General features: G+C 38.0%; 1 protein-coding gene across 1 annotated transcript in view; it reads right to left on the bottom strand.

The window, feature by feature from the left end:
- Window positions 1-224: 224 nt before the first annotated feature.
- Window positions 225-26395, bottom strand: part of PTCH1 (patched 1) — a 79787-nt gene continuing 53616 nt past the window's right edge. Inside the window, exons 16-24 of the mRNA XM_020971704.2 lie at window positions 23666-23808; window positions 20878-21061; window positions 19123-19403; window positions 17024-17161; window positions 11931-12073; window positions 8338-8437; window positions 7266-7520; window positions 4285-4825; window positions 225-3480 (exon numbers count right to left, since the gene is read on the bottom strand). Of these exons, the coding sequence (XP_020827363.1) occupies window positions 4286-4825; window positions 7266-7520; window positions 8338-8437; window positions 11931-12073; window positions 17024-17161; window positions 19123-19403; window positions 20878-21061; window positions 23666-23808 (1784 nt within the window). The 3' untranslated portion in view covers window positions 225-3480; window position 4285. The remainder of the gene's footprint in view (window positions 3481-4284; window positions 4826-7265; window positions 7521-8337; window positions 8438-11930; window positions 12074-17023; window positions 17162-19122; window positions 19404-20877; window positions 21062-23665; window positions 23809-26395) is intronic.

Genomic DNA, 26395 nt, shown 5'->3' on the forward strand with positions numbered 1-26395 from the left:
TTCTACAGTTCCTCATCTGTCAAGTAAGCTGGGGAAGGAAATAGCAGACCACTCCAGTATCTTTGACAAGAAAATCCCAAATGGGGTCATGAAGAGTCAGACACTTCTGAAATGACTCAACAACAAAAGGGCTGAAAAATTGTAAACTACGTTGAAATCGACTTAAACAATGGACTACCTTTCTTACTCATTTTTTTAAAAAAAGGATTCTATGAACAAATACGTAACCAATAAGTTATAATATTTTTATTCATGTTAGAATTTCTATCAGTGTTTTAACATTAATATTTAGAGAGTTTGTACATTTCCACTTTCAAGGTTTAAAATGAGAACCACACTAGATCACAAATGGTAACTAAAACAGTTTGCAATTGCATGAATATTCACTCTCACTCTCTTAACACTGTTAAAAGTTTTCTTTTCCTCAATGCCTTTTACAATGAAAAGTGTGCACCATACTCATGTCTCAGCAAAGTCCCAAAACATTATGGTTTCATTACATATAAACTCTTTAAAAATATACTTCTGTCAAAAGACTTGATGACTACTATGTACACTACAAAAATAAATTTTCATATAAATAAATTATATGGCATACTTTTATCTTTGTAATTGAAATGACACAAACCCATTTCTGCCAAAATAGGCAGATAATGAGACCCAGTTTGAATATTTTTTCTTTTAACTCCTTACACTAAAAGCTACAAATGAGTCCTTAATGTAAATGTTATATACTCTGTCCTATTTAACATTAGTAAGCACTCTATACAAATAAAAATTCCATTCAAAAGAAAAACATAGCTGTAATTATGTTTCCAATAGAAATAAAATCCCTGCATTTTTTTTGTTATAAACTGGCATGACAAATACTGTAGGAAAACATTCTTATGATACAAAAATATAAATATCACCAAAGATGAAAAAATTTTAACATCTAAACAAACAAAACATATAATTGCCAGCCACTGAGTTCTCCCTTTGCCAATGTGACTATTGGAGAGAAGGTTCTAGGCTCTGCAGAAAGCAGTAGACGGCACAAACACTCATACACCAAACATGCCAGGGTGAAGGAGGGGCAAGGAAAATACAATGAGGTTACAAAAACAGAGAATTCAAAGAAAACACCTAACCGGGGACTGTTGCCTGGTCATCCTTCTCCACCCAGGAAATAAAACAGCAAGCAGAGGTGGGATGGTTGGAAGTGGACAAGGACAGAAGGCTGTGGCTGACAGATAGGCACCATAACAGTAACAGTGGGAAGCCATCGGGGCCTTGGACACACTACCACACACATTTGGCAGCTGTAGGTGGCTTCCAACCAGTATTATACAGTTTTGTTACAAAGTTTTTTTAAATCTGAGGTCACTACAGTGCTAGTAGTAATTGGAGGCCTGGGTTTTTTTTTTGTTTGTTTGTTTCTTTGCTATGATTTTCTAGGTAAGATAGATGGAACAGTAGGCAGTTATGAGATTAACCCTTAGTGTACTCTAACCAGTAGCTTAAGGTACTGTCAGAATGCGGTCAGGAGCTTGACCTTGAATTCCCATGCAATTTATCTGTAAACAAGTGACTGGTGTTGAAGGAAAGGCAGACCTGGGTATGACTTGCTTCCCTGACCATCATTGATTGGTCCCTTGATAGGAGATGAGGGAGTCAAAAGCCCAAATGGAAGATATTCTAACCACTGGGAGAACAGATCTCTTGAAAATAATGCCTGGTTTGCAGAGATCTGCCACCATCTCCCCCTCCCCCTGCCCCCAAATGCAGGTTTTGAATATGTCACCTTTCAGCAGGAAGCTATGTATTATATACACATTACATAGCTTCCTGCTCCTCTGACAACTTCACAGCACAGAGAACAGTAAATAATAGCAGAGGGAGGAAAAATAGTACTGTAGGAAATATTTCCCATCATTAAAAAATTTTCCCCCCATTTGCATGTTATGCTACAGAATCCAGAAATTTTTTAAGCCCAGCAGCTGTGGTGTTTTTTCCCGCCTTGATTATGCATTCATATCTAGGAAACTTCCTATGTATTTTTAAAAAAAGATAGAAATAGATCCTGAGAACTGTCCCAATTAGCGCATTGAATTCAGAAGGAGAGACAAAGCTCTAAGTGCTGAAGTGTGGCTAGGCAAAATCTTCATCACTTCTCAGTTTGGCTTCTTAATGAGAAGCTCATCAAATAAGATGGCTAGCCTATTTCCTCTATATATAGCAGAGAACTCAGTCCCCAGAAGGACAGGTTTTACAAGTAGCATTTCCAAGCCTACTACCCTCCCAACCCACTCATCAATCTGGTATTTTGTGATACCTGTAATGGGGGCACTGATCCTGTCAATTAAGGCATGAGGTATATGGTATCAATTCTCCCCATGCCATTGCTAGAGCATATTCTCATGACCCAGTTGTGGTTCACTGTCAGGTATGTTATTTAATTCCTTAATGCCATTTCAAGATTCAAAAGAAGTTATCAGTGTACAGGGAGGTACACCATGATCCAATTTCAGCAACCACTATCCATGCAGATTTAACATTTACTTTGCCGCTGAGGGGTAAAAGACAGCCATTGGTTTTAGGAGATAATATGGACTAGAGAGAACACAGCTTCCCCTTTACTATTTAAAGATGTGGCCCCTGGTAGATCCTGCTGTTAAAGCTAGTGCATTTTCCACCAGGTCTTAGCAATAAAGAAATCCCGACTCTTCCAGCATGGTTGGGTTAATAAGCCCACTAAGGGTTACAATACAGTAAAAAAAAAACCCAAAAAACAAAACAAAACAAAAAAACTGCTACAGTACATTAAGAAAACACACACACACACACATACACATGTACACACACACACACACACACACACACACACAGAGTTTACACACATTGCAAAAACAAAAAGAACTGAACACAACTAACCCTAGAGAAGCCACCAAGACTTTTCTTCATATCTGCTCATTAAAACAAAAATTATCACGCATAGCGTGTTTGAAAGTTAACAGTAACATTTCATACTACCACAGGGTTGTGATATGCAAATTAAAAATATTTTAAACAAATACTTTTACAAAATAATCCTATTACATAAGCAATATTTGCATAGAATTATACAAGTAAATTATACAATATTTAAGCAGCAGCAACATAATGCTGAAATTTAAGAGTAAATTAAGTTTCATTTGTGGCACAGAGGTCAATATACAAAATGAGCAGAGGGCACCCAAAGGACCATCTCTGCTCTATTAGCAGGAGCTGAGAAACTCCAGATTATGCTAATTACATCGTTCCTTTGTATATTACATATGTGTACACCTTTTAAATATTTATAGAAATATTTCACAAAATAATACAATAGGTTACAGTAACAGTGAACTGTCATCCTGACGCAGCACATCCTTTTCCATAACTCCAAGTAGCTCTCTTCAAGCAGTTCTGGAAAGAGGGGGGTTCCCCATCTTTGGCCTCTTTGCTTCAGTTTTTCTTATCCTTAAAAAGAGAGAAAACAAGGCAAAAAGTGAATAAAATGTAAAGATTTTAAAAAAATGAATCTACAAAGTTAATAAAGGAGGGGGGGAAAACTCCAATTCAGAATCCATTCAGTTGGTGTAAGAGAAACAATATGATGTATTTAATGAAAAGAAAATCTGATTTGGAATCAGGAAGCTTGGATTCAAATGCCCAGTAGCTCTGCTTTTTTACTACTATGGGCCATTGGGCATGCCAATTCTCTACTTTGGGCCTCAGTTTTCTCATTTGTAAAATGAACAGGTTGGGCTAGATCAGGGGTGGCAAACCTGCGGCCCTTTGCTCTGTGAAGTATGGATTCAGTCAAAGGACCTCACGGGCCATAATGTGGCCTCAAGGCCAAAGATTCCCCAACCCTGGGCTAGATGATCTCTGAGATCCATGTCAACCATAAATCCTACCACCCAAGGTGTCAAAGGAAGGTATAAGGAGAAAGCCAGAGGCACAAGAGGCAAAAAAGATGACCAGAACTGGGATCAGAGTAACAGTGACACAAGCTGACATTTACATAGTGCTTTAAAGTTTACAAATAGCCTTTCACAAATTATCCCATTCAATTTTTGTAATAATACTGAACTTTCCTAGGAACACAAAGGATGATGCAAAACCAAAGCTTGGCTTAGGAAATTTTAGTACACTGCTGCCATCACAGAGGACAGGATAAAGGAATTCCAAATAATTCCTTCAGCCTTTTACATCTAAGCCTGTCAGTTGATGCATGAAACTCCAAAATCACAAATTAAAACCACCAGCATGTCAACATACCTTAGTTGGAGCTGTTTCCCCTTGTCCTCTCTTCACACTCAACATCTTGCAGCTCTATGACTTCTATTTTAGAGTTCCTCCTCTCACATCTTACATTAAAAGGTACATGGGGGTCCTCAAACACCCCATGGTCAGTTTCATGGTACCCCTCATAGGACGGGCAGCTTCCTCCCCAAGGGTTCCGGCCATGCATAGGGGGAGGGTGCACAGCCACTGTCACTGAAGCGGAAGCGGTCACAGTAGTGATAGGTTGGCAATATCCTGGCACAGAAGTGCCCATGGCAGTGAATGCCGGGTTCCGAGGGTTATGAAAACGGGCTCCTCGGTGGCCCATTCGGTCCCTATTGCTAGGTCCGGAATGCCCTTCAGTAGAAATTTCAAAAGCGTTCCTTCGTGGCCTATAAGGGGGTGGGCGCAGTCCTTCCCTGGAGTCCCGCTGTGGCTGCTGGCCCTGATGCCCGGCTTGATGGGGTCCAGCATCCAGGTGGAGCTGTTGTCTGGGGCTTGATGGATGATGATGTCTTGGATCGGGCTGAACCACCTGCAGAGGGAGGGCAAGACTCCATTAAAATAGGTACAACCCAGAAGATGCCTGTAGTTTACACCTCTTATTCATTACCCTTGGATAGCTTTTTTCCTGCTTGAAGCTTCCAATGCACTCAGGGAATCCAGGAAAGTCCTGGGATGAGACTGGTGAGGAAGGCCAGGAACACAAAGTGAAGGCTCTAAGTTTCTTGCAAGAGGTATGTTCTTGTGTGAGTTCACAGATTGTAAGGTTTGAGAATTTTATTTTGGTCCCATTCCCAAGCTACTCTTGTCTCAAATACTGCTGGCAGGAAAAGAGGGCTCCTACTTATAAATATTGGGCTATGGCTGGAAAAGTATTCCTGCTGCCTACCTCCCTCAATTTGCTACCCACCCTTTTCAATCTGGGTGGACATGGAGCTCTGCCTCTCAAGTGGATGGCTACCTTCTGTGACTTTTGGCAACAGATGCTTGGGTCCAACCAGAGCCCAAGTGCAGGATGTCAACTGGAAGCAGCCTGGTTTCTAAGTCTCCACAGCAAAGTCTCAAGTAGCACAGAGCCACATCCATTGAAAGAACCCTCAACCAACTTCAAATGTAGTTCAACTTGTCCTTAATTTTAGGCTCCCACTGAACAAAAACAGATTCTTACTACAGCTCAATAGGCATTATCATGGGGGCAGTAAGAGAGAAGGAATATTTTTGTTATTTGCTTGGTTTCTCCCTTTTACATGGGAAAGGTTGGATTGGTCCAGCCCAAGGAGTACCCATATTCTGAAGGAACTTGCAGGAATCATTGATTTAGAATAGCTTGGAGGCTCAAAGGCTGATGTAATTCACTGGAGTTGAGCTCCATGCTTCTTCCAGAGACCCTGGAGAGCAAAGGATAAAGGAAGGAGGAATAGAAATACATGACCTTTATTTTGCTCTTTCCTTCAAAGCTGTTTCCCAGTGAGTAGTTTTTAAATTGTTTTCTGTTTTTTGCCTAAATTTGAGAACATGGAGAATAAAATAGCCCACATATCCATGCTTACGGCTTATTAGTGTTAGAAATTCTCTAGGCTCTCAGATCCTTATGAACTTTAAAAGTCTTCACATTAATGAAATAAATGGTTTCAATGGAAAAAAGCAAAGAGTACTGATAACAAAATGAATCTTTCTAACAGTTATGGACGTTACTTCAGAGCTGTAAAATCCCATAGCAGCACCTTCTCCCTATGCAATTAATTTTGCTATTTATAAATGTTTCATTGATATTTTTTGTTGGAATCCCCTTCAATTCCACCCCTCCAAAAAAAACCCCTCCCTCTCCACTCTCTGAATCAGAAAACCATCCTTTGTATCAAAGAATACAGAAGAAAAAAACCAAACAAACAAGTCAGCAAACCCAACACACTGACTGTGGCTGATTCCATACACATAATCCCCCCTCGACTTTATTCATCCCTGTGTGTCTTTTTTTGAATTTTCTATTCATCTTTATCCATAATTTAAAAGTGAACTTATCACTAAAATGTACTTGGCTTAAGACAATAGGGTGTGGTGGAATGAACAATGGACTTCTGGAGTCAGGAAACCCAGGTCTGAGTGCTAGGTCTGCCACATAGCTATGGAACTCTGTGGAAACTGACTTCACTTGTCAAAACCCCCATTTCCTCATCTGTAAAATAGGAAGAGTGGTTTTTGCTCTACCTACTTCTTCACAAGGGATGCTTTGATTGTAAGATGAGATAGTTTATTTGTAAACTATTGTAAACAATAGTTAATAATCCCCAATTTTTAGAGATGAGGAAGCTGAGTGGGGCTTGGGGATGCTGAGTGACTTTTCCAAGGCCTCCCAGGATTATGTAGCAAAATCAGGGTTTGAACCCAGGTCTTTCAACTACAAACCTAAAACTCTTTCTAAAAGTTAAGGATACTGTCCTGGCTCTCTTAAGGTCACCCATATGTAGTACAGCCAGGACTTGAACCCATGTCTTTTTTCCCCCCCAGGCAATTGGGGTTAAGTGACTTTCCCAAGGTCACACAGCTAGTAAGTGTCTGAGACTGGATTTGAACTCAGATCCTCCTGACTCCAGGGATGACATTCTATCCACTGCATCACCTAGCTGCCCAGCTGTCTTTTCCAAGTCAAGGAGTCTTTCCACTAACCAACTAGCTATAGCATATATTAAGGGGATATTTGAAGTTTTTACTCATGTGCGTGTGTGCGTGGTTTATGACTTGTGTTGATTTTTCTAGACGACGACTTTCATGTGCCCCAGAATTAAAGCTCACAGCAGACATGGAAAGTAACTACTGTCTACAATTCTCTTTGTATACTACCCAGTATGCTGTCATATGTAAAACATGTGTATACACAACTGCTTTTTCATTTTTTTGGGTGGGTGGGTAGGGGGAGTCTGCCTTTCCACCCTCTTCCCCCCCCAACATTTAGTTTATCTTGGGTTACTTACAGTGGATCTGGCAAAGACGGGGTTTTCCGTGGCTTCCACTATTACTTGATGAGCTGGGGCACATGAACTCTGTTGAGTCTCATATTGATAAAGCTCTTCACTGATGCCGGACACTGTTGTCTGGGAACTGTATTCTGAGTCAGAGGAATCAGATCCATTGTTTGTGTGTCGTGGGGGCACTGCAAACCTGACGATGCTGGGGGGTGGCTCAGGGGAGGGAGTGGGTAGTCGGTTTAACCCATTAGCTGGAGTAACCTAGGAAAGGGATTAGAAATATAGCATAAGACACTTTATCATCCTTCCAGCAGTCACTCAATAAGTGAATAAATGCTTGCAAAATGACAAGAAAATAGCAATTGTCACTTAAGACATATTCTCTGTCTGAATCACCATATGTAAAAAATAATGTGTTAAGGTGTCCCTTCCTTCCCCAACGGCCCCTGCTTTAAAACAAGTTTCTACTCTTCCCCTACTACGAGAATCATAAGGATTCAAATTGCTTTAATTGAAAATACTTTTGTTAAGTATGTGTCAGGCACTGTGTTAGATACTAGAGGTTCAAAGGCAAAAAAGAAAACAGTTCTTGTCCTCAAGTAGCCTACATTCTCTTAGACTACTACTACCTCTTTTTTTCTGTGTCTGTCTGTGTGTTTCTGTCTGTCTATTTATTGAAAGAAATATAAGGCAAATTGAGGAGAAATAACTTCGAACTGTCTAAATTTAGATGGGATACAAAACTTGCCCCTTTGCATTCAAATAGATCTAAAAGACATGACTTACACTTTTAACTACAATTCAGACAAAAATAGTCTATAAGTTTATCTGAACTATATGAGCATATTCAGGTCAGTGAAATTTAAATTGTCAATGAGTAGATTGAAAAGCAAAACCACAACATCCTAAGACATCCTTTGTATGCGATTGAGAACAAAAAAGTCACAATTACAGAAATGCTTTTTAAAAAGCAAATCACCAACCAATGTAGATAAAGTATCTAAATTAAGAGTGACACCAGGAAAAAATATCATTGTCAGTCAATGAATTGTACACTATGCTAAGTATAATTACTGACCTCAGGATAGGGTCCAAAGAATGACAAAAGTACCGGAAGTAATACCAATCCATTCAGAACACCCAGGATTGTTAAGATTGCCAGAACTGCAAAGAAATACCTAGAAGATAAAAGGGGAAAGAGAAATGTACAATGACAAATACAGAAAAATTTCCTTCACAACACAGAAAATTTTTAACATGTTTTTTTTTTAATAAAACAGTGAAGCCATACCATAAAAAAAGGCAAGATAAAAGTACAGCTCAGATCTAGTGGAAGATCTTTTTTTTTGCCTTAAGAGCTTTTGAGGGCTATATTCCACAAACCCAAGTGTTAGTTGGTAACAGGAAGAAAAAAAAACATTAGTTTGTTAATTTGCAGAAATCTTGTGGCATGTAATGTTATTTATGAATGTGTTACACAAACACAGAAATATGGAATGTGAACTGAATGGCTGAACAGATTGAAAGCACAAATACAATGAAAAGGGGCCCCCATTAGTGAAAACCCAGCAGAAGCAAACAAATGAAGTGAAGGGTGTAGAATTTAAACAATTTAGCCCAGGAGGAAAAGAAGCCTCCTTCTCCCAGCAGCTAATCCACTGTGAAATGCTTCTGCATCTTATAGCAGAATCTCTAATTAAATCTCTAGTGTATCAGGTAAGGCTTTCCCTTGCCGTTCATTAATCACAACTTTCTGCCTAGAATTCTGTGAGTTCCAGTTTTACCAAATAGCTCAAATTGCAACCTTTTTAGAACACAGGAACCAGCTTTCTGCAAAGAAAATGCTGCCCATTCTATGGGGAGCTCTAGCATTGTACTGAATAAGAGCACTCCACAATAGCAGAGCTGCATTGCAGGCTAATCTTTTGTTGAACAATTTAGCATCTCTGAATACTCTTGTTTTGCATCAGCCAATTCAAACATAAAGGCTGAAGCATTATGGAAGAAGAGGAAAGTGCACAAGTGGCTGTCCTTTCCCACCATTGAGGGCTAAGGTCTGGGATCCTTCATGAATACCAAGGTAAACCTGTCACTAAAAGCAAAGTCTCATGAGCTGGTATTCGGCACAGCTGGAGAGTTCAGGCTAAACTGGAGGGTGCATTTTTGTAACTAATGATTTCGAGGCCTCAGAATAGGGCAATTTTGATGGAAGTGAGCTGGAGGGGGAAGGGGTTAGGGTGTCATAGAGAAGAAGGGGGCAAGATATCTATCTGTTAATGGCTCTCCTGATCATAAAACTGAACAGGCTCTGAGCTTTACCATGTCTCTATATGTTTCCATGTTAGATTTAAAAAAAAAAAATAAAGAGTTCCTATAAAAATGCAAATACCTCACTACTGTAAACACTTGGAATGTTTAAGCTACATTAGTGAAAATGAACGAATCAATGTCTTCCACTAATGTAAACTGCTAGGACTTTAGACTGGGACATATATCAACAACAGGCATTAAAACATTTGCATCTCATCTGTCTAACAGAAGAATAAACAGGCTGATTATATTTCTGACTGCTTAGTGTATACAATGTCTGCACATTTATTCAACTTCAATGAGGACTTTATCGGGCTAATCCATCCATTTCTGGAAGACTGGAGTTCCCCTGAGTCCCTGAAACAGGAACTCTGATATCTCTGGGAGGGAAGGGGCTGTCAAGCATTGGATCAGGGATCTGGAATTCTTGCCTCCAAGATTCTGTTCCTGGCCTATATTGTATGAGAAGAGGTAAAGTCATTTAACCTCTTGATGCCCTTCCCCCACCAAAGCAGAATGAAGATTAGTGCTAGACTCCTTTTGAGACCATTTAAGGCTCCTCAGAGAGAAAGCAGATAAAATATAGAAATTCTGTTAAATATTTGCTTTATATCTGGCTATTCACACATACAAAAATTCTACAAAATAAGAAGCTAAAGGAGGAATGAAAGCCAAATTGAGACCACGAAACTTCTCCCTGTTTAACTTAACAAATGTCAAATTTCTATTAGAAAGTGGCAAGTTGACCACTGAACAGTTTGTCAACAAACTAGATCATAAGGAATATCATAACCTATTATCATACAATTAAACCCAATAATAAAAATACACAGGGCATGAAGATTTCACTTCAGGTAGAAATCTCTTGAGGTTATGAGATGCCCCAATTTCTTACTTAAAAAGCAATCTACTCAAATGGTTTAGAGCACCATTTCCCTAAACCTCAAAAAAGAACTGGGGCCAAAATTTCAGATAAAACCTTTTACTTTTCCTCTAAAATGACCATCAACAACAACAACAAATAACAACAAAACCCCACGATGGCCTATTTAGATCACCCCTCCAAGTTTAAGACTGTCTGAATAGCCCGTTTTTTAAAAAAAAGAATATTTTGTTGTAGATTTGGTCCTGCCCTACCACAATCTTGATTCTAGGATATTCTCTAATTATTCATTAATTAGTTTAGCTCTAATGTCTCCACAAAGAATCAGTGTTACTTCTAAGATAAGCCATTTTGTAGAAATGCCCATGTTGTTTAGAGACTAGAAAAAAATCCATTTCACTCCACCTCCAAATTATTTTCGAAAGGTCACAATCTTAATTAAATTCACCAGAAAACAGCTTGCCTTTAGTTCTAGAAGAAGACTCTTAAGACTTGGCTTTCCAAATTTTATATCAAGTTGTACGTTAATACTTCTCAACTCTCAACAGGATTTAGATGTGAACTTGATCTGGGCAAAATCATTTTAGATAAGTAGAGAAAGGAACTAAGAAAAAGAGGGTGACAATTTCAGGTATTTGTAAATATCTGGTGTTCCGGAAATCATCAGAAGACAATCAAATTCAGAGTCTCTAAGGTATACTGCCATCTCTTTCTTTTCCTACCATCTTTATTCCTCCTACACTTGTGATTCCCCCCCCCCCCCCCCCCCCCCCGTGTAGGGTAAAAACTTCTTCTACCTATGCAAATGGTTAGCTCATCTATAATGTTTAAATAGTCTCAGGGAGTTGCCTGGTTCAGTGAGATGTTAAATGATTTGCCCATAGACCAAAAGTTAGTTGCCTTGTTGCTTATATTTGCATCCTCTGTGCCTAGGACGCAGATGGCGTTTATTAAGTACCTGCTGACTGATACAACAGTACTAGGACTGAAACTCAGGTTTTCTGGACCACACCCCACTATCTATCATCTCTTGCCTAATAGGAAACATACATGTAAATGCATCTAACTGATTGTTTCCATTAATGGTCATGCTTGGTAAGTCTAAGCATCAAGCTGTGGGTTCTTTTGATAATACTTTATGGCAAATAAGTTTGACTGACAGCAATGGCAACATTGAGACTCATTCTATTTGAACAACACATATTTATGTAGGCCTCCTGGTTATCTGAAGCAACTTATATATACAGTCCTTTCATTTGACCCTCTAAACATTCTGTGAGTTCCACAAGATGTGATTCTAAAATCTATGTATTTCTCTAAGTAGAAAGGAAGCACTGCTCTAGTAAAGGAATTTTTGATATAACATAAATAGGATAAAATGAGCAAATAATATAATCATCATAGAAATTTGTAATTTCTAAGAGCCTGTTCAAATGTGCATGCATCCAGCACCTGCTGATAGACATCCAAATGCTTACCTGACAATGAAATCAAACTCAGATCCTGCAAGCATCAGCACCCCTAGCAGAGTGGATACCGCCCCATCTAGAACTGGGGCAAACATGTGTTCCAAGGCAAGAACAGCCCTGCGATTCTTATCTCCAATGGCGGTCAGGAAGGCCTGTAAAATGATAAAAACAAAAGCCCATAACATTATTAGAATGCCAAGTTTAACACAGCAAAACTCTCAACTTCAACCTAGGGGTTCAAAGAATATGCCCCTCTAATTTGCTTTTCTAGAATGATTTGGCTTCTACTCTTGAGTTACTGTAGTTTCTCCAAAGTAGCTTAATTAAGACTCTAGGCCTAAAGCAAAAGAGCCTGATGCTGCAGATAGTACACATTGATATCAAAGGGAACTTTTGGTGAAAACGGACCACAAATAAAGTGCATTTACCATGAACTGAGAAATAAAAACACAAAAAACCTCAACCCAATAAAAATTAAAACCCCAAAGAAACCAATAACCATGAAGCTTCATTTCCTCTTTGAAGCATTCCATTCACTTTGAAATGTATCAGGTATGAAAACTAGAGTGTTTTAGTTTATTCTCCCCATTGGTGTCATGGTAGAGATCTTTGTTGAGAACTGTGAAAGGTAAAAAGACTTTTTTACCCTGTCAAATATAATGCATGTGTAACACTGACATTCCCAAGTCACTATATACATATAATTAGGGCTACATATATTTGTAAATTAAGACCTTCAAATACCAAAATGTGGTCATACTTCTGTCTCTGCATATAGCTCTCCTATCCCTAGCACTCTCTTGGCATTAAATGAAAACTTTATACAGGTCCATACATGGAATTGCTGGTTGGAGAGCATAGTGTAGGGTCATTTTAAAACTAATTTCTTTCCCCCTCACCAATGAAAAACAAGCTAGCCAGAAGAGTTGATTGAGAAACACTTCCTCCCTGTTTGTGAGTTATTGTCTTGACACTCTCTATAGAGCCAGAAAAAAAGAGGGGGGGTCAGAAACTTGGTATACTTTCTTCTTAAGATGTTGCTAACCTTTGGTATAGAGATTTCACACACACACACACACACACACACACACACACACACACACACACATAATCAGAAATTTAATAACTATCAAACAAAAGGGGCAAAGTTGTATTCTACTTGCCCAACTTTTAACAAGGCACAACCAAATGAATGAAGAAATAAGCAAATAAGGTAGTTTTGTTTTGCATCCCCTTATAGGCCTGAATCAAATCCCACTACTTTGGCCCTGTTTTCGTACCATTTTGTCTTCCAAGGATCTTTCAAAAAAACCATAGCTAAAATCAACATGTATACAATTATGGTTCAGCTGACTATACAGCATCACCTCACGTGGATCTTGCCATCTTTCTTCATATGTTTCACATTTTTATGGTGCTGTGATATTATCCTGCATGGATATGCCATAATTTGTTCAGTTTGTTCTCCAATAAGTGGACATACAGTATGTTATTTCCATTTTGGGGCTATTAAAAATATTTTTGGTTGAGATGGATCTTACTTTCAAAAAGGAGATGATGTATTTGGGATAAAATATTAGCAATCAAATCACTGGCTCAAAAAAAAAAGGATAAGTTTTTGTGATGACAGCAGCCGTCTTCCAACTTTTTTGGTGCTTTTACACTCAGGAAGCTTAGTTCCTCAGATTGGTATCCTTAGTCTTATTCCTACTTGAAGAGCTAAGCAAATAAATAGACATCTAGACAGCCATAAGTAGTTATTTACACTTTTACATCTAAACTGAATCTAGTTTTAGTTATAATACAGTGGTTGGGGATGTTTTCTTGGCATATAAGCTCCAAGAAAGTAGAAACCATGTTAGATTTGTACTTTGAACATTCCCTAGGGCACAAGGATCTTTAAGGAGCATCACATTTATCTTTTCTATTTATGGACTAGATCCTATTATATCGCATTAGACTGATGGCTGCTTAACATTTTCTTAAAGTCTTTCATGGAAGAAGATTTGGACACTTTTGGAAACTCTACTCCACTATCTCTCAGGGCTGCTTTAAATAGAGCTAACACATCTAGGACATGAAAGCATATTTAAAGAATATCTTTGATACAATGGGGGTACTGTTGATTTTTAAAAATTGAACTATAAACAGTAAAAGGGTCACTAGTGACTGAGTAAAGCTAGCTCACAAGTGAATCATGAAACGCTTTAAATGAAAGTAATTAAATCTTGTATCAACACTGCAGGCATTCCCTACTTTGTTTATACAACACTAGTTTGGTTATTTATGTTCATACTATATACTGAATGCATGAACCAGCAGTACCACTCCGGTTTAAGATCTCAGTTAGTATTTCCATTGTAAAATCTGTTCTTGGAGGCCTTTGTTTTCAATTCCAGCTAAAAAAATAAAAAACAAAAAAATAAAAAAAAGAGGTTTTAATTTGCATTGGGTTTGAAAATGGACCTGCAGATTCTTAACTTAACATGCATTTTTTTCCTTTTCTGTTTTTTACCAAAATGTTATTACATTATGTATTTTCTCAATTGAAGGCTAATAAGCCCTGTTTATATTTGTAGTTTTTTCTCCCCTTGTTTTTTAACTTGTCACACCTCCCCTCCCAAGAGAAACCCCTCTCACACATTGTTCTACTTAATGAAATAACACTTACACTTTTTTTTTTTTAAAGCTCCACTAAATGAACTGCAGTAATGAGAGGACTGGTGGGGAACTACAGGGTTTCTTCTAAAACATAAAACTTGTGACCACTGAGTGATGGAATGTGTTTACTAGTACAAATCTTTCCATTTGTCCCTTTCCTACAGCCACATCCCTTTTTCTTCCTCTGAAGCTCTGCTCCCTTTAAAAGTATGGTTGGTCTAGGAAGGCTAGGAGGAGATGAGAGGCCATTAGAGGCCATTGCATTCTAAGATTTCCATCATTACAGATTTTAGAGGGCAGCTAAATGTGGAACTTCATGTAAATTATCAAAACTAAAAAAAGCAGACAAAAGTTATATTATTTTTCAATGACTCTGTATCAATGCAAGAGCCATGAACTAAATACAGCATATGCATATATGCATAGAAATACATATGCCATGTGGTTGAACCTGGAGAGAATTAGCTGTAAAAAATGTAAAGACAATGCTGTAAGTTTGATAGAAATAAATAAAATATGGAAACATTAACCACTAAATATGATTATGTGACCCTTCAAAACTTTGGGCTAGGTCCTAGGTTGTCCCAGTATTAGTTAATGTAGCTACAAACATTACTTCTTTACTCATTTGCTCACTCATTCATTCATTCTTTTAACAAATGTTTATTTAGAGTCTACTTTCCCCTCTTATATGAGGGAATGCCTTCTGAGCTTGAGTTTCCTTCAGGGATATTAGCAGTTGTACTACCCCTCAAGAGATGAAAAATAAAGGAAAAAATAACCCCAAACCACAATATTGGCTCCTTCTCTCCAAGCCTGAATGAATTTCTGGATTGGTGAGGGTTAAAAAAAGGTTCTATATGCTTGGGTAGAAAAGGGAGCATGTGTAAGTCTGGCATATGGTCCTTTGCTTGTCTATTCAGGGATCATTACCCCAGTGATTCTACCCAAGGGCCTATTGGGACCATATGTGACTACATCAGCCCTGTTATAGGCACAACAACTTAGATCTTTTTTTTTTTTACTTAGAACTCTAACCACATTTTATCTTATCTCTTCTTTGACTCTAGCACCTAGGACAGTGTCTTTCACATAGTAGTAGGAACTTAATAAATGCTTGGTTAAATTGAACTCTTGATTTCTTTTGTATATATTTATACATGTATGTGTTGTTTCTCCTATTGAATCTAAGCTTCTTGAGGGAAGAGACCGTTTCATTTTTATCTTTTGTGTTCCCAGCCTCCAGAATACAGTCAGGCATATGGAAAATGTTTAAGAAATGCTTGTTTATTGATTATTCATAAAAAACACACACACACATAATGAAAACTACATACACTTATTCTAGGAAATAGGTCAGTAAGTTCAATGCTTATAGAGTAATGCTGTAAAATACTAGGCATGAGATATGTGTCCAACATAGAATAGTACCTCTTTATGTCTATTTAAATACATCTCATAAAATTTTTTTTAACAAGCAGGCCAAAAGTCTAGTTCATGTTGCCAATTCCTATTTATTGTCCCCTTTCTATTTCTGTCTTCTTCCTCAAAAGGGAAGAAGGACTTCTTACTATTCAGTTTTGTAAAGGTCCATTTTGTAGTATATGGCTACAGGAGATTTTCGCTTGTACTGAAAGAATTTTTTCAGCCTTTTTTTTTTAAAGACTAAGAGCTAGATCCAAAGATAAAAGGCTTCCATTAATAATAATGATGATGATACTCTCATAATAATAATAGCTAACTATAATAATATAGCACTTTAAGGTTTGCAAAGTGCTTTACAGATATCATCTCATCTGATCTCCACAACAACCCTGGGAGGTAGGTGATACTATTATCCCCCCTCCTGTTTTTTTTTTGTTTTTGCTTTTTGCTAGGCAATTGGGGTTAAGTGACTTGCCCAGGGTCACACAGCCAGTACATGTTGTGTGTTGTGTGTCTGAAACTGGATTTGAACTTAGGTCTTCCTGACTTCAGGACCGGAGCTCTATCCACTGCACCACTTAGCTGCCCCTATTATCCCCATTTTTAAGAAACTGAGGCAGACAGAGATTTAGTGACTTGCCCAGGGTCTTATAGATTGTAAGCGTCTGAGGTTACATTCGAACTCAGGTCTTTCTGACTCTTGGTCCAGTATTATGTCCAATGTCCCATCTACCTCTTAACAACAACCAATCACAATTATAACAATGATGATGATGATAATGATAACAACAACTACTACTACTTATACAGCATTTTAAAGTTTGCAAAGGTGCTACGTCATTTGATCCTCACAACCCTGTGAAGTAGGTAGTACTGTGAGAGATTATGTGAGTTGCCTCCTCTTAGGAAAAGTCCGAATCAGGATTTGAAAAATCAGGTCTCCAAATCCATCACTCTCATCCACTGGGCCACTACGATTGCTTAACAAACAGATCTAGTCTGTTCATTTCACTTACCAAGGCAACGTGAACAGTAAATTCCACCCCTATGCCGACAGAAGCAATCAAGATAACGACGGGTACCGCACTCAGCTTGATTCCAATCAGACCCATCATGCCAAACAGTTCCACCGTCATCAGCGCCAGGACCATCACCTTTAAGAAAGCATATACAGTCCATGGTTTAGCATACTATGTTTTAATACACTACTCCTTTACTATGAAAGGCAACAGATGATGTTGGGGATAGAATGATCTTATTGGAGCTCAAGATCAAAGAAAATGGGAAAAGAACTGGGTCTTAAAGACCTGGGTGCGACTTTGGGCAAGCAGCTTAATTTCTTTGGGCCACATTTTTCATCTTTTTTTTTTTTGAAATGAGGGTGTTGTATTAGATCCAGCTATGAATCGATGAGTTCTTGTGCTCTAACTGAACCAAAGGAACAGATTTCCTCTAAATTTGATCAGCAAAATTTGAACTCCTGCTTCTGAAAAGGAGATGATATTACATGCCCCCTAATGATATGGCAAGTACTGACTTCTTAACATTTGCAAGGGGCTTGGAGAATGTAAAGTATTTGGTGTTCTAGCCATTTTTTCAAATTTCTCTGGCCTATAAAACCATGACTATTAGAAACTTTCAATCAAAATTCTCCTAACACAAATAACTTGTCAGATTGAACACCAGTTCCCTATTACTTATACTTTCAATAATAATTAAATAGTAATATATTGTTCTGCCTTCATTCTATCCATTAGAAATTACCCTTCAACTTATAGCTGAATTGGAACTTTACAAGTTTGGGGAAGGGTTTCTTTTTGGGGGGGAACAGAGGGTCTTCACTCTGTTTCTAATAGCAATAGGATGGGAAAGGAAACATAAAACATTTTGAAGTAAAAGTGATTTTGTTTTTGATTGGGAAGTCTATGGACTAAGTGAAGATGACTTGGGATAAGTTTAAAAGCTGGAAGAAAGTGTATGCTATAATCAATTGATGAGTATTGAGTTACAGAGGGCCTCTTGACTTTGAAGAAACTTGGGGAGACTAGAAGTGTACAAAGCAAACAGTTAAATCTAAGGAAAAGCTTTCACTTTTTGCTTATATCTTCTTTGAAAAAAAAACACCAAAACAACCCTGTAGGGAAATATGGGGTTTTCCCATATTTCCCCCATGTTCTCCCTGCCCACAATGAGTTAGAATTAAGAGTTTCTTGGGCAAGTGTAAGGGGATAGGGTACAAAATCTACTTTTTTTAACAAGTGGAAGAGATGAAGGACTTTTTTTTCTTTTTTCTATGGATGGGGGGGTGGCAAAGGAGGGTAGGGAGGGTTAGTACAATAAAAGTTTTTTATAAGCTAATGAAAGATGGACAATATAAATTGTTTGATTAAGAACTATGAAAACTATTCTAGACTAAACATTTACCTTTTCCCATACCTGCTGTATAGACTTATGGTACTGAAAACCAGTAACTGTTCTATGTTTCTCTATTTTGCGTATTTTATAAACTCTTCAATAGTTCATGGAATTTAAACATGGACATGTCATTATTCAGTTCCACATTAAAGTTTACTTCAGATCTTGGAGTATACTTTGAAGAATGGATGAATGAATAGGTTATATAATTTATATTATTTTACCATTCTTTTTGTTCAGAGGCAAAAATAACACATCTTTTCTTTCCACATATGATATCCTGGCTATTCTAAGTTTCTTCTAAAAGGTATAAATAGCAAATACAGAATTTTGAAATATGGAAAATTATTTTGCGAGAGAAAATTTTTAGATTAAAAACCAGAATTTTAAAGTTACATTTTTGTGTTTTTTAAATAAATGTTCATGGTCAGTACTACATGCTATTATGAGAAAGGCTGGAAAAGCTCTCCTATCTTTATAAGGAAATTTTAAAGTCATTTTAGTGAGTCTATAAGATTAAAGCTATTTAAGCTGTACCTTTACCATGAACCTTACTGCCTCAAGTAGAATAAATATATCATGGATGATGCAATATACACACTCCACCAGAGGCCCAGACATAAACAAAACCTTTCCGACTGCAGCAAGAGCTATGCTGAAAGGAATTTGACTTCAACAAAGACCCTTAGAATAAACTTACAATGATCCCTGCCGTCCAGGGGTTCAGAAGGAAGACTGCGCACACCAGAAACGTGCAGGCCAAGACCACACTAATGGACAAGAGAAGCCAGTGCCGAAGGCCGATGTACTGCTCCCAGAAAAGAAATGGGTATCCATTTGGGTAGCTGGAGACTCCCAGGCTTGTGTAATTATTGCAAATTGTTCTCACTTTCTCAATAGCTTCTACGAAGTCTGAAGTGTCACGTAACCCATTGAGGTAGAAAGGAAACTGAGCATATTCGATAGGCTCTGCTGGGGGGACTAGAGAGAAAGCCATAGTAACACGTAAAAAAATGGTCACTGAGGAGAGGAGTGATTTTTGAAATATTAAAGCAAAAATAAATATGGTATGATTGAGTTTGAAAAATGTGACAAATTCACATTTTTGGCATGCCACAGTCATTTCCAAGGCGGAAAGCATTAATTTTGTGCCCCTCCCCCAAATCTCTATAATGGTAGCAAAAAAATAGTATTTTATAGAAAACAGGATCCACAAATTCATTTGGACACTATTACTTAGAAAAACCAAATGACATTGATGTCTTCATATCTTTGTATTTTTGACACTTAGTTTGAAAATTAAAAAAAAAAATCCAAACCTCTGAACTTTATTTTTCAGGAATGAACATTCTTTGTAAAAGTTCCAAACAATCTGTGAATGAGGCAAAATGTGTGCTAAATCATCACTTGGGTGAAAATATTGAGTTTCAACCTAGTTCTATTCAATCATTTTATAGAGCTACATAACATTAAAATGATGTTTCATTGGAAAAAATGCAGAACTTTATCTTTTAGTTATCTAAGAAACATATCTTCCATGCTTCTTTTTTAATGTAATGCTAAGTCTATGGCAACAGAAAAAAAAATCCTTACACAATAAGCATTTAGTTTCTGCTGTTGTGTGTTCCAGACCCTTCAGGGTCATTCAGTTGACTTGCTAAACATGATTTGCCCTATTATAATCTCAACTATAAATTTTCATTAAGACAAGACTTGGCTGACTGCCACAAGGCTGTATGGTTCTGATACAGTGAAACACAACTGGCTTGCTATCCAGTCACATTTGCAAGACAACCAATCTCCCTGTATTTCACTGCTCCTCCAATCCAGCAACCAAAGTACAGGTCTCTCACTAACTACAACATAAATTCAAACTAAGCCCTATAGGATCACCTTTAAAATTGTGGTTTTTGAGGTTATCATAAAAGAAGACTTTTGTATAAACACACCTCTTTGTATTGGCATAAACAACTCTGACAAAATACAGGTGTTTGGTGGCTTATGGAAATGACCTAACTTGGCAACTTGGCAACAATTCTTCCATACCAAAGTTGACAAGGTTAGAGTAAGCATGTAATTCTCAATGACAAAATTTTGCAGAGGCAGAATGACATTCAATCTGGAGGCTACTTTTATTTATTTATTTATTTGTTTGTTTATCAGCAACGAACAAGGGGCACTAAAAAGAAATGACAAATGCAAGTTTCAGAGTTCAAACTAAAGTAAGATTATATACTCTAATTTCTCAAAGTGATAGAACCTGGCCTCAGCAGAACTCTGTGTTCCATTATACATCTGCATTTGTCTCCCAAGCTTTAAAGTAAAAGAAACATATTGTTCTGTTTACACCTCTGAGACCTGTACAGTGTCAACTGATCCAGAAAGTTACTGGGCCTGGAAGAAAAGACTGAACACCTATATAAACTGTAAGACAATTAAATAAAGTGTTACTCACTTCTCAGTCTTGTGTCTGGCATGTAGTCTGCTTTGTCATGGACCCATTCAGGACGGTGAGGTCGAATGTTGGCCTGAGAAGCAGCATATGCAACTGGGTCATTACTGACCCAAGCCGTCAGGTAGATGTAGAAAGCATTTGGGTTAATGATACCATCTGCATCCACCAGACGCTGTTTAGTCAACTGCAAAATGGGAGAAACAGAAGCCTTTCAGAATTGGGTTTAGCTTTCAAGGTCTTAATAGTTAAAAAAAAAAAAAAAGAAAGAAAGAAAAGAAAAAAAAGGAAAGGAAAGAAAGGATAAATATGTTCATTCCTAGAAAGAACAGAACCAAGGTTTGCACCAACACTCACAACCAAGGATAGAATGCCCACTGTTTAAAAGTACAGAAAATTTCACTGGAACACATTTGATTTCTTTCTTTCTTTCTTTTTAAAAAACGTACATCATAATATGCAAAGATTGTTTACAACACACATATAACTCTGCAGATGGTTCTAGAATAAACTGAACCAATTAAACCTGAATGCTAAAAGACTGTCTACAGCCAAGGGGGAAAATGACCAAGCTGGAAAAACATATTTAAAGGAGAAAAAAAAAAACCTGGCAAGAATCCCTATACACGTCTGTGTGCAGTTAACCTCTGTTGTTAACACTGAAGGAAATGCCACCCAGTAAATGGAGGAGAGCTATAAAAATAAAACAACATCTGTATAAATTTTGCTAACACTTGCCTCCTATGACCTGTGTATTCAGAAAATGCCCAACGCCAAGAAAGTAGATGAGTGTGCTGCAGTAATCTGTTGACTGTGGGTAAGCCTATTTCTAGGAGACTGGATATTCCAGACTTATAGATGGCTGAACATTCTCCAACCAAAGCCTGACTTATGGACTTCACTTAGACGAAAATAATTTTGAGTTTTTTGTTTGTTTGTTTATCTTAAATTGTGGTGTGACTCTAGCTCTAGGTCCTTTTAATAAAGTGAAAAACAGCAGTGACAACAGTTAAAAGAGTAAGAGTGAGGGAAAAGAGAGACAAAGAAAGAAAGGGAAAGAGAGTAAGGGGGAACTAGAATCTAAGGATCTGGATTCAATTAATCCCTAGGATATGCAACAACTGTATGTCTTCAATCTGTCTTTAAGATTGTTCACTCCAGCTCCCAGCCCCTATGGAAGAAGTACACATTCCTCTCTTCTAGGCACAGGAAATTATATCAGGAGGTATGGTCCAGTGACATTAGTTCCATGGTGTACCTGGTACATAAAAACAAATCTTGCTACTTGAATGTCTCTCTATAATACTCCCCCTCTCTTTAAACCCCTTGTCCAGATATCTCTGCCCAAGGTCTTGTCAAGTCTGATGGCATGTTGCCTGTCACCATAAAGCACTGTGTTCCACATGACATAATAACTTCAAACAATATACTCAGTCTGTCACCTTTAATATGAGCAAAAAGGAAAAAGAAAAAAAAAGAAGAGACAATAAGCAGAGATCATTAGCATCTCTCTTTTCTGCCTGAAGGCAAAGAAAGCAAATTATATAGATAGGGAGGAAGAGTAGTCTATAGGGCCTCATGGAAGTCTTAAAGTCTTAAAGAGATCTCAGATAAAGCTGCACACTTCAATGAATAAAAATTATGTTCTATAATCCAAGTGTCAGGAAGATAAGCTGCATTTGCAGTGGGATAATACAGTTAGCACATGAAAGTGACTCATGGTAATTTTTTGGTGGACAGCTTGGCCACTCACATTCCAGGTCTGACTTTCCTTGTGATTCATTCATGATAGAGCAACTTATCTTCACTCCTTGGGCCAGAGTGACACAAAAGGGTCAAATAATGAAAATGATTATTCCTTTAAGTCCTTGACTAAACACTTCTCTCTAGTCCCTCCCCCCTTTCCTTCCAATTCTCTTTCAAATCAACCTACTTTTCAGATTTAGATCACAAGAAAAATAACGTGCAAGGACCAGAAGTCAACCACCAATGATCATTTATATTCATTTAGTGCCTCTGACTTTTCAAAGAGCTCCCGTATATTATCCTTACGATGACCTTGAAAGATAGGGCAAATGTTTATTGGTCCCATTTGACAGAGGAAGATAGGATAGGGACAGGGATAGGGAATGGACTGTGATTTCATGGATACAGAAAACTCCCTCTTCCTACAGCCTGGAGTTCATTCCCCTGCTCACTCCTGGATGCTGGAGTCTATCTCTCTTCATATGGAAAAGGGACTGACTTGTTTCTTTTGGGTCCCAATTGGCAAGACTAAAAGCAATGCATAAAAGTTGCAAAGAGGCAAATTAGACTCCATGTGAGGAAAATTTTCCTAACAATTACCTAACTCTGAAATAGGCATAGAGAGATGGTGGGTTTCTCAACACTAGAATTCTTCAAGTAGAGGCTGTTGGACCCACATGTATAGCATATTGTAGAGGGGATTCCTGTTCAGTTATAGGTTGGACTAGAAGCCCCTGACAAATCTTGAAATCTGTCAACAAGTTTTTCACTTTCTTTACTGATCCTCATAGATTCTTAAAACATACTATCCTACCCCTTCCTAGGGTGTTTCACTCAATATTCATGATGGCACAGATTTAGAGCTGGAAGAGAATTTAAGGGGCTTTGAGTCCACTCCTTCATTTCTAGATAGTGAAAATGACATCCAGAGAGATTAAATGATCTATCCAAACTCAAAAGGGTAGTTTAGCGACTGAAGCAAGATTTGAACTCAGGTGTTTTGATCCAAACCCACTCCTCCTTCCATTGTACCACAAATACCTACCTGGCTGATGTCAATGGGCTTATCTCGGCTGCCAGTTTGCACCAGGAGTTTGTAGGCCAGCACTCCATCATCTGATCCATTTTTATAATTATTCTGCATGATCTTCCCAGTTTCCCAATCATTGTCAAATGCATCTTGTAGTCCTAGAGAAAGAAGGTAGACAAGCACAATATCTTAAAATTTTAACCAAAACAAAGCTAGCATTTATTTCATAAGACAAAAAATGAGATGGAAAATAAATCAGCCTTTTAAAAAAAATATTGAATGTGCATTCTAACTTCTGTCTGATGACATTCATTAGGATAACATTTTTGTGAATGAATTAGAATTCATCTGAATATAATTGAGTATATTTGAGTTTGAAAGCCACAAATACCTTGGGAGGACCAAAAAAAAAGAAAAATCACTTGTTAACATGTGTTTAAATTTAGCACTTTTTCTTAAAATCTAGATTTTAATTGTGAACCAAATATGCAATACACATGTGCACACAGACACATATACGTGTACACATGTGTATTGTACATGTGTGTCCATGTATGCACACACACATTTTCCTCTTCTTCCTCTTCCCAACTCTCACCTTAATCTGTTCCCTGCTTCCCACCACACAAAAAGTTGGCAGACCACATTAACTGAAGGAAAAAAAAAACCCTAGAAAGAAGAGATGCACTGTGCACATTAATTCTCTTAGCTACTGTAAGGTGCTAAGCTACAGGTTCTTTCATATAACCAGAAATTCCACTGAAAGAGGAGAAAAAAACAGACTCAAGCTTCCAACTTCAAACAGCAACTCAGCTGCTTCTTGAGCACAGCATGAGTGAACACGATTTTGTCAATTTGTTCCATCTGTTCAACTTGTATAGCTAATATAAGCCCCGGGATCTACTGCCAACATATGTAAAGATCACAGCCAACACCTATTCATTCTCAACTTTTATTTTCCTCTTTGCCACCCTTAAAAGGAGTTCATGTGTGTTTGTGTGCACTTGTGAGCAGGCGCTGGCACACACACATACACACACACACACACACACATACACACACGAGAACAGGCATGTGTATCTGTGTCTGTGTAGGAAGGGGAGGGAAGGAATAGGGGTGTGGGTGGAGGGGAAATACCTCACAGCACAAAATTTGGATCAGATTTAGAACAGGAAGCCACAGCCCCATCAATACAAGAAAGCTCTGTGAGAACAGATGACAAACCGCATGTCCAAGGAAAGAGAGCACTTGGGGGGGTGGGGGTGGGAGGGAGCCCACCAACCCACCTCGCACACAGCTGCGCTGAGCTTCCATAATCAAAACCATCACTACAGATCTGATCGTTTAGCTACAGCTGTAAAGAGATAGAAGTGTTGGAAGAGAAAACATGACCCCCCCGTGATACGGCCCTAGGGTTTGAGTGATCACTGGCATTTACAAACTCTTCACCAGTACCACCTCTTCCTCCCTTTCCCTTCCCCCCTCTCTCTTCAAAGTCACCTCCCAAGTAGACCTCCAAAGCCCAGGAATCAAACTCACTCTCACTCACTCACTCTCTCTCTCTCTCTCTCTCTCTCTCTCTCTCTCTCTCTCACACACACACACACACACACACACACACACACACACACACACCCCTTTTGAACAAAAACAGCATATTTTTGGTTGAATGTAGCCAGTAAGAAAGGATAAATGCTTTTTGTTGTAGAGAGTGTGAATCTAAATTGTATTTCATTTCAGAACTTTCATACAAAATGGGGTTTGTTTGGCCAGGATTTTCCAGAATAGACAGGTCCTTGGTGTTAGAAAAAAGGAAAAAATAAGAGATTTCTTCCTTTCCTGGACAGCAGTGAAGACCCCACTTAGATACCTTCTATGTAACTGCTTTGGGCATTGTTTTTATATGAACAATTTGGGTATCTGGTATGTGTGGTCTTGTTGGTGAAAGAAAGCCCTTATTATTCAGGGTGCATGTGGGGGGAAAGGCAGACAGTTATTCAGGGTGAGTAAGGGAAAGGAGAAAGAGAGAAGAGACCGCCAAGGAACAGTCACTTTTAAGTTGAGACACACTGCTTTTCATGGAAAAGCATGCACCCAACATGAAGTACTGAACAGATGTTGTTTTATTGCCTAAAGCCTTTTTTTTCTTTAAATAAACAACAAAACATACCCTTGTGTTTTCCTCACCACAATAAGAATTTTCATGACTTTATTACTTGAATCAGCTTTGCTTTAACCCTTTCGCTTTCTTTCCAAAGTAGCACACTAAAAGCCTCTCTCCACTCAGGTACCAAATGGTAAGATGTGGAACAGAGGCAGCTACTCAGTGGGTACAACTGAGCTATTAAAAATACTTTTAATAATTTCTGATTGACTTAGAAGAAAATCAAGTAATAATGAGATGACATAACAACATATACTATACTATAAGGGGTATTACAAGAGATGGAGTTTTCCCTCAATGAAGACTTTTCCTCCTTCAAGTATCCTCAGTGAAAAGAAAGCCTAATGTTAAAATCTGAGCCTGAAAAGTTCTCTTTGTAAAACATGTCATGGCAAAAATGTCACATATAAAAATGTTTCTTGAATAGATATAACTCCAATGGCTGAATTTTTCTAGAGCTATAATATCTAATGTTAATATAGATTGCATCTGCTAAATTCAGCATGAAATATCAATTACCACATTTGTAGTGCAAAGTCTACACTGACTTATTTATGTGTGTATCCCTGATTTAATATTGT

This window comes from Phascolarctos cinereus, unplaced genomic scaffold (assembly GCF_003287225.1).
Source record: "Phascolarctos cinereus isolate Bilbo 61053 unplaced genomic scaffold, phaCin_HiC Scaffold_4;HRSCAF=312, whole genome shotgun sequence".
Lineage (NCBI taxonomy): Eukaryota > Metazoa > Chordata > Mammalia > Diprotodontia > Phascolarctidae > Phascolarctos > Phascolarctos cinereus.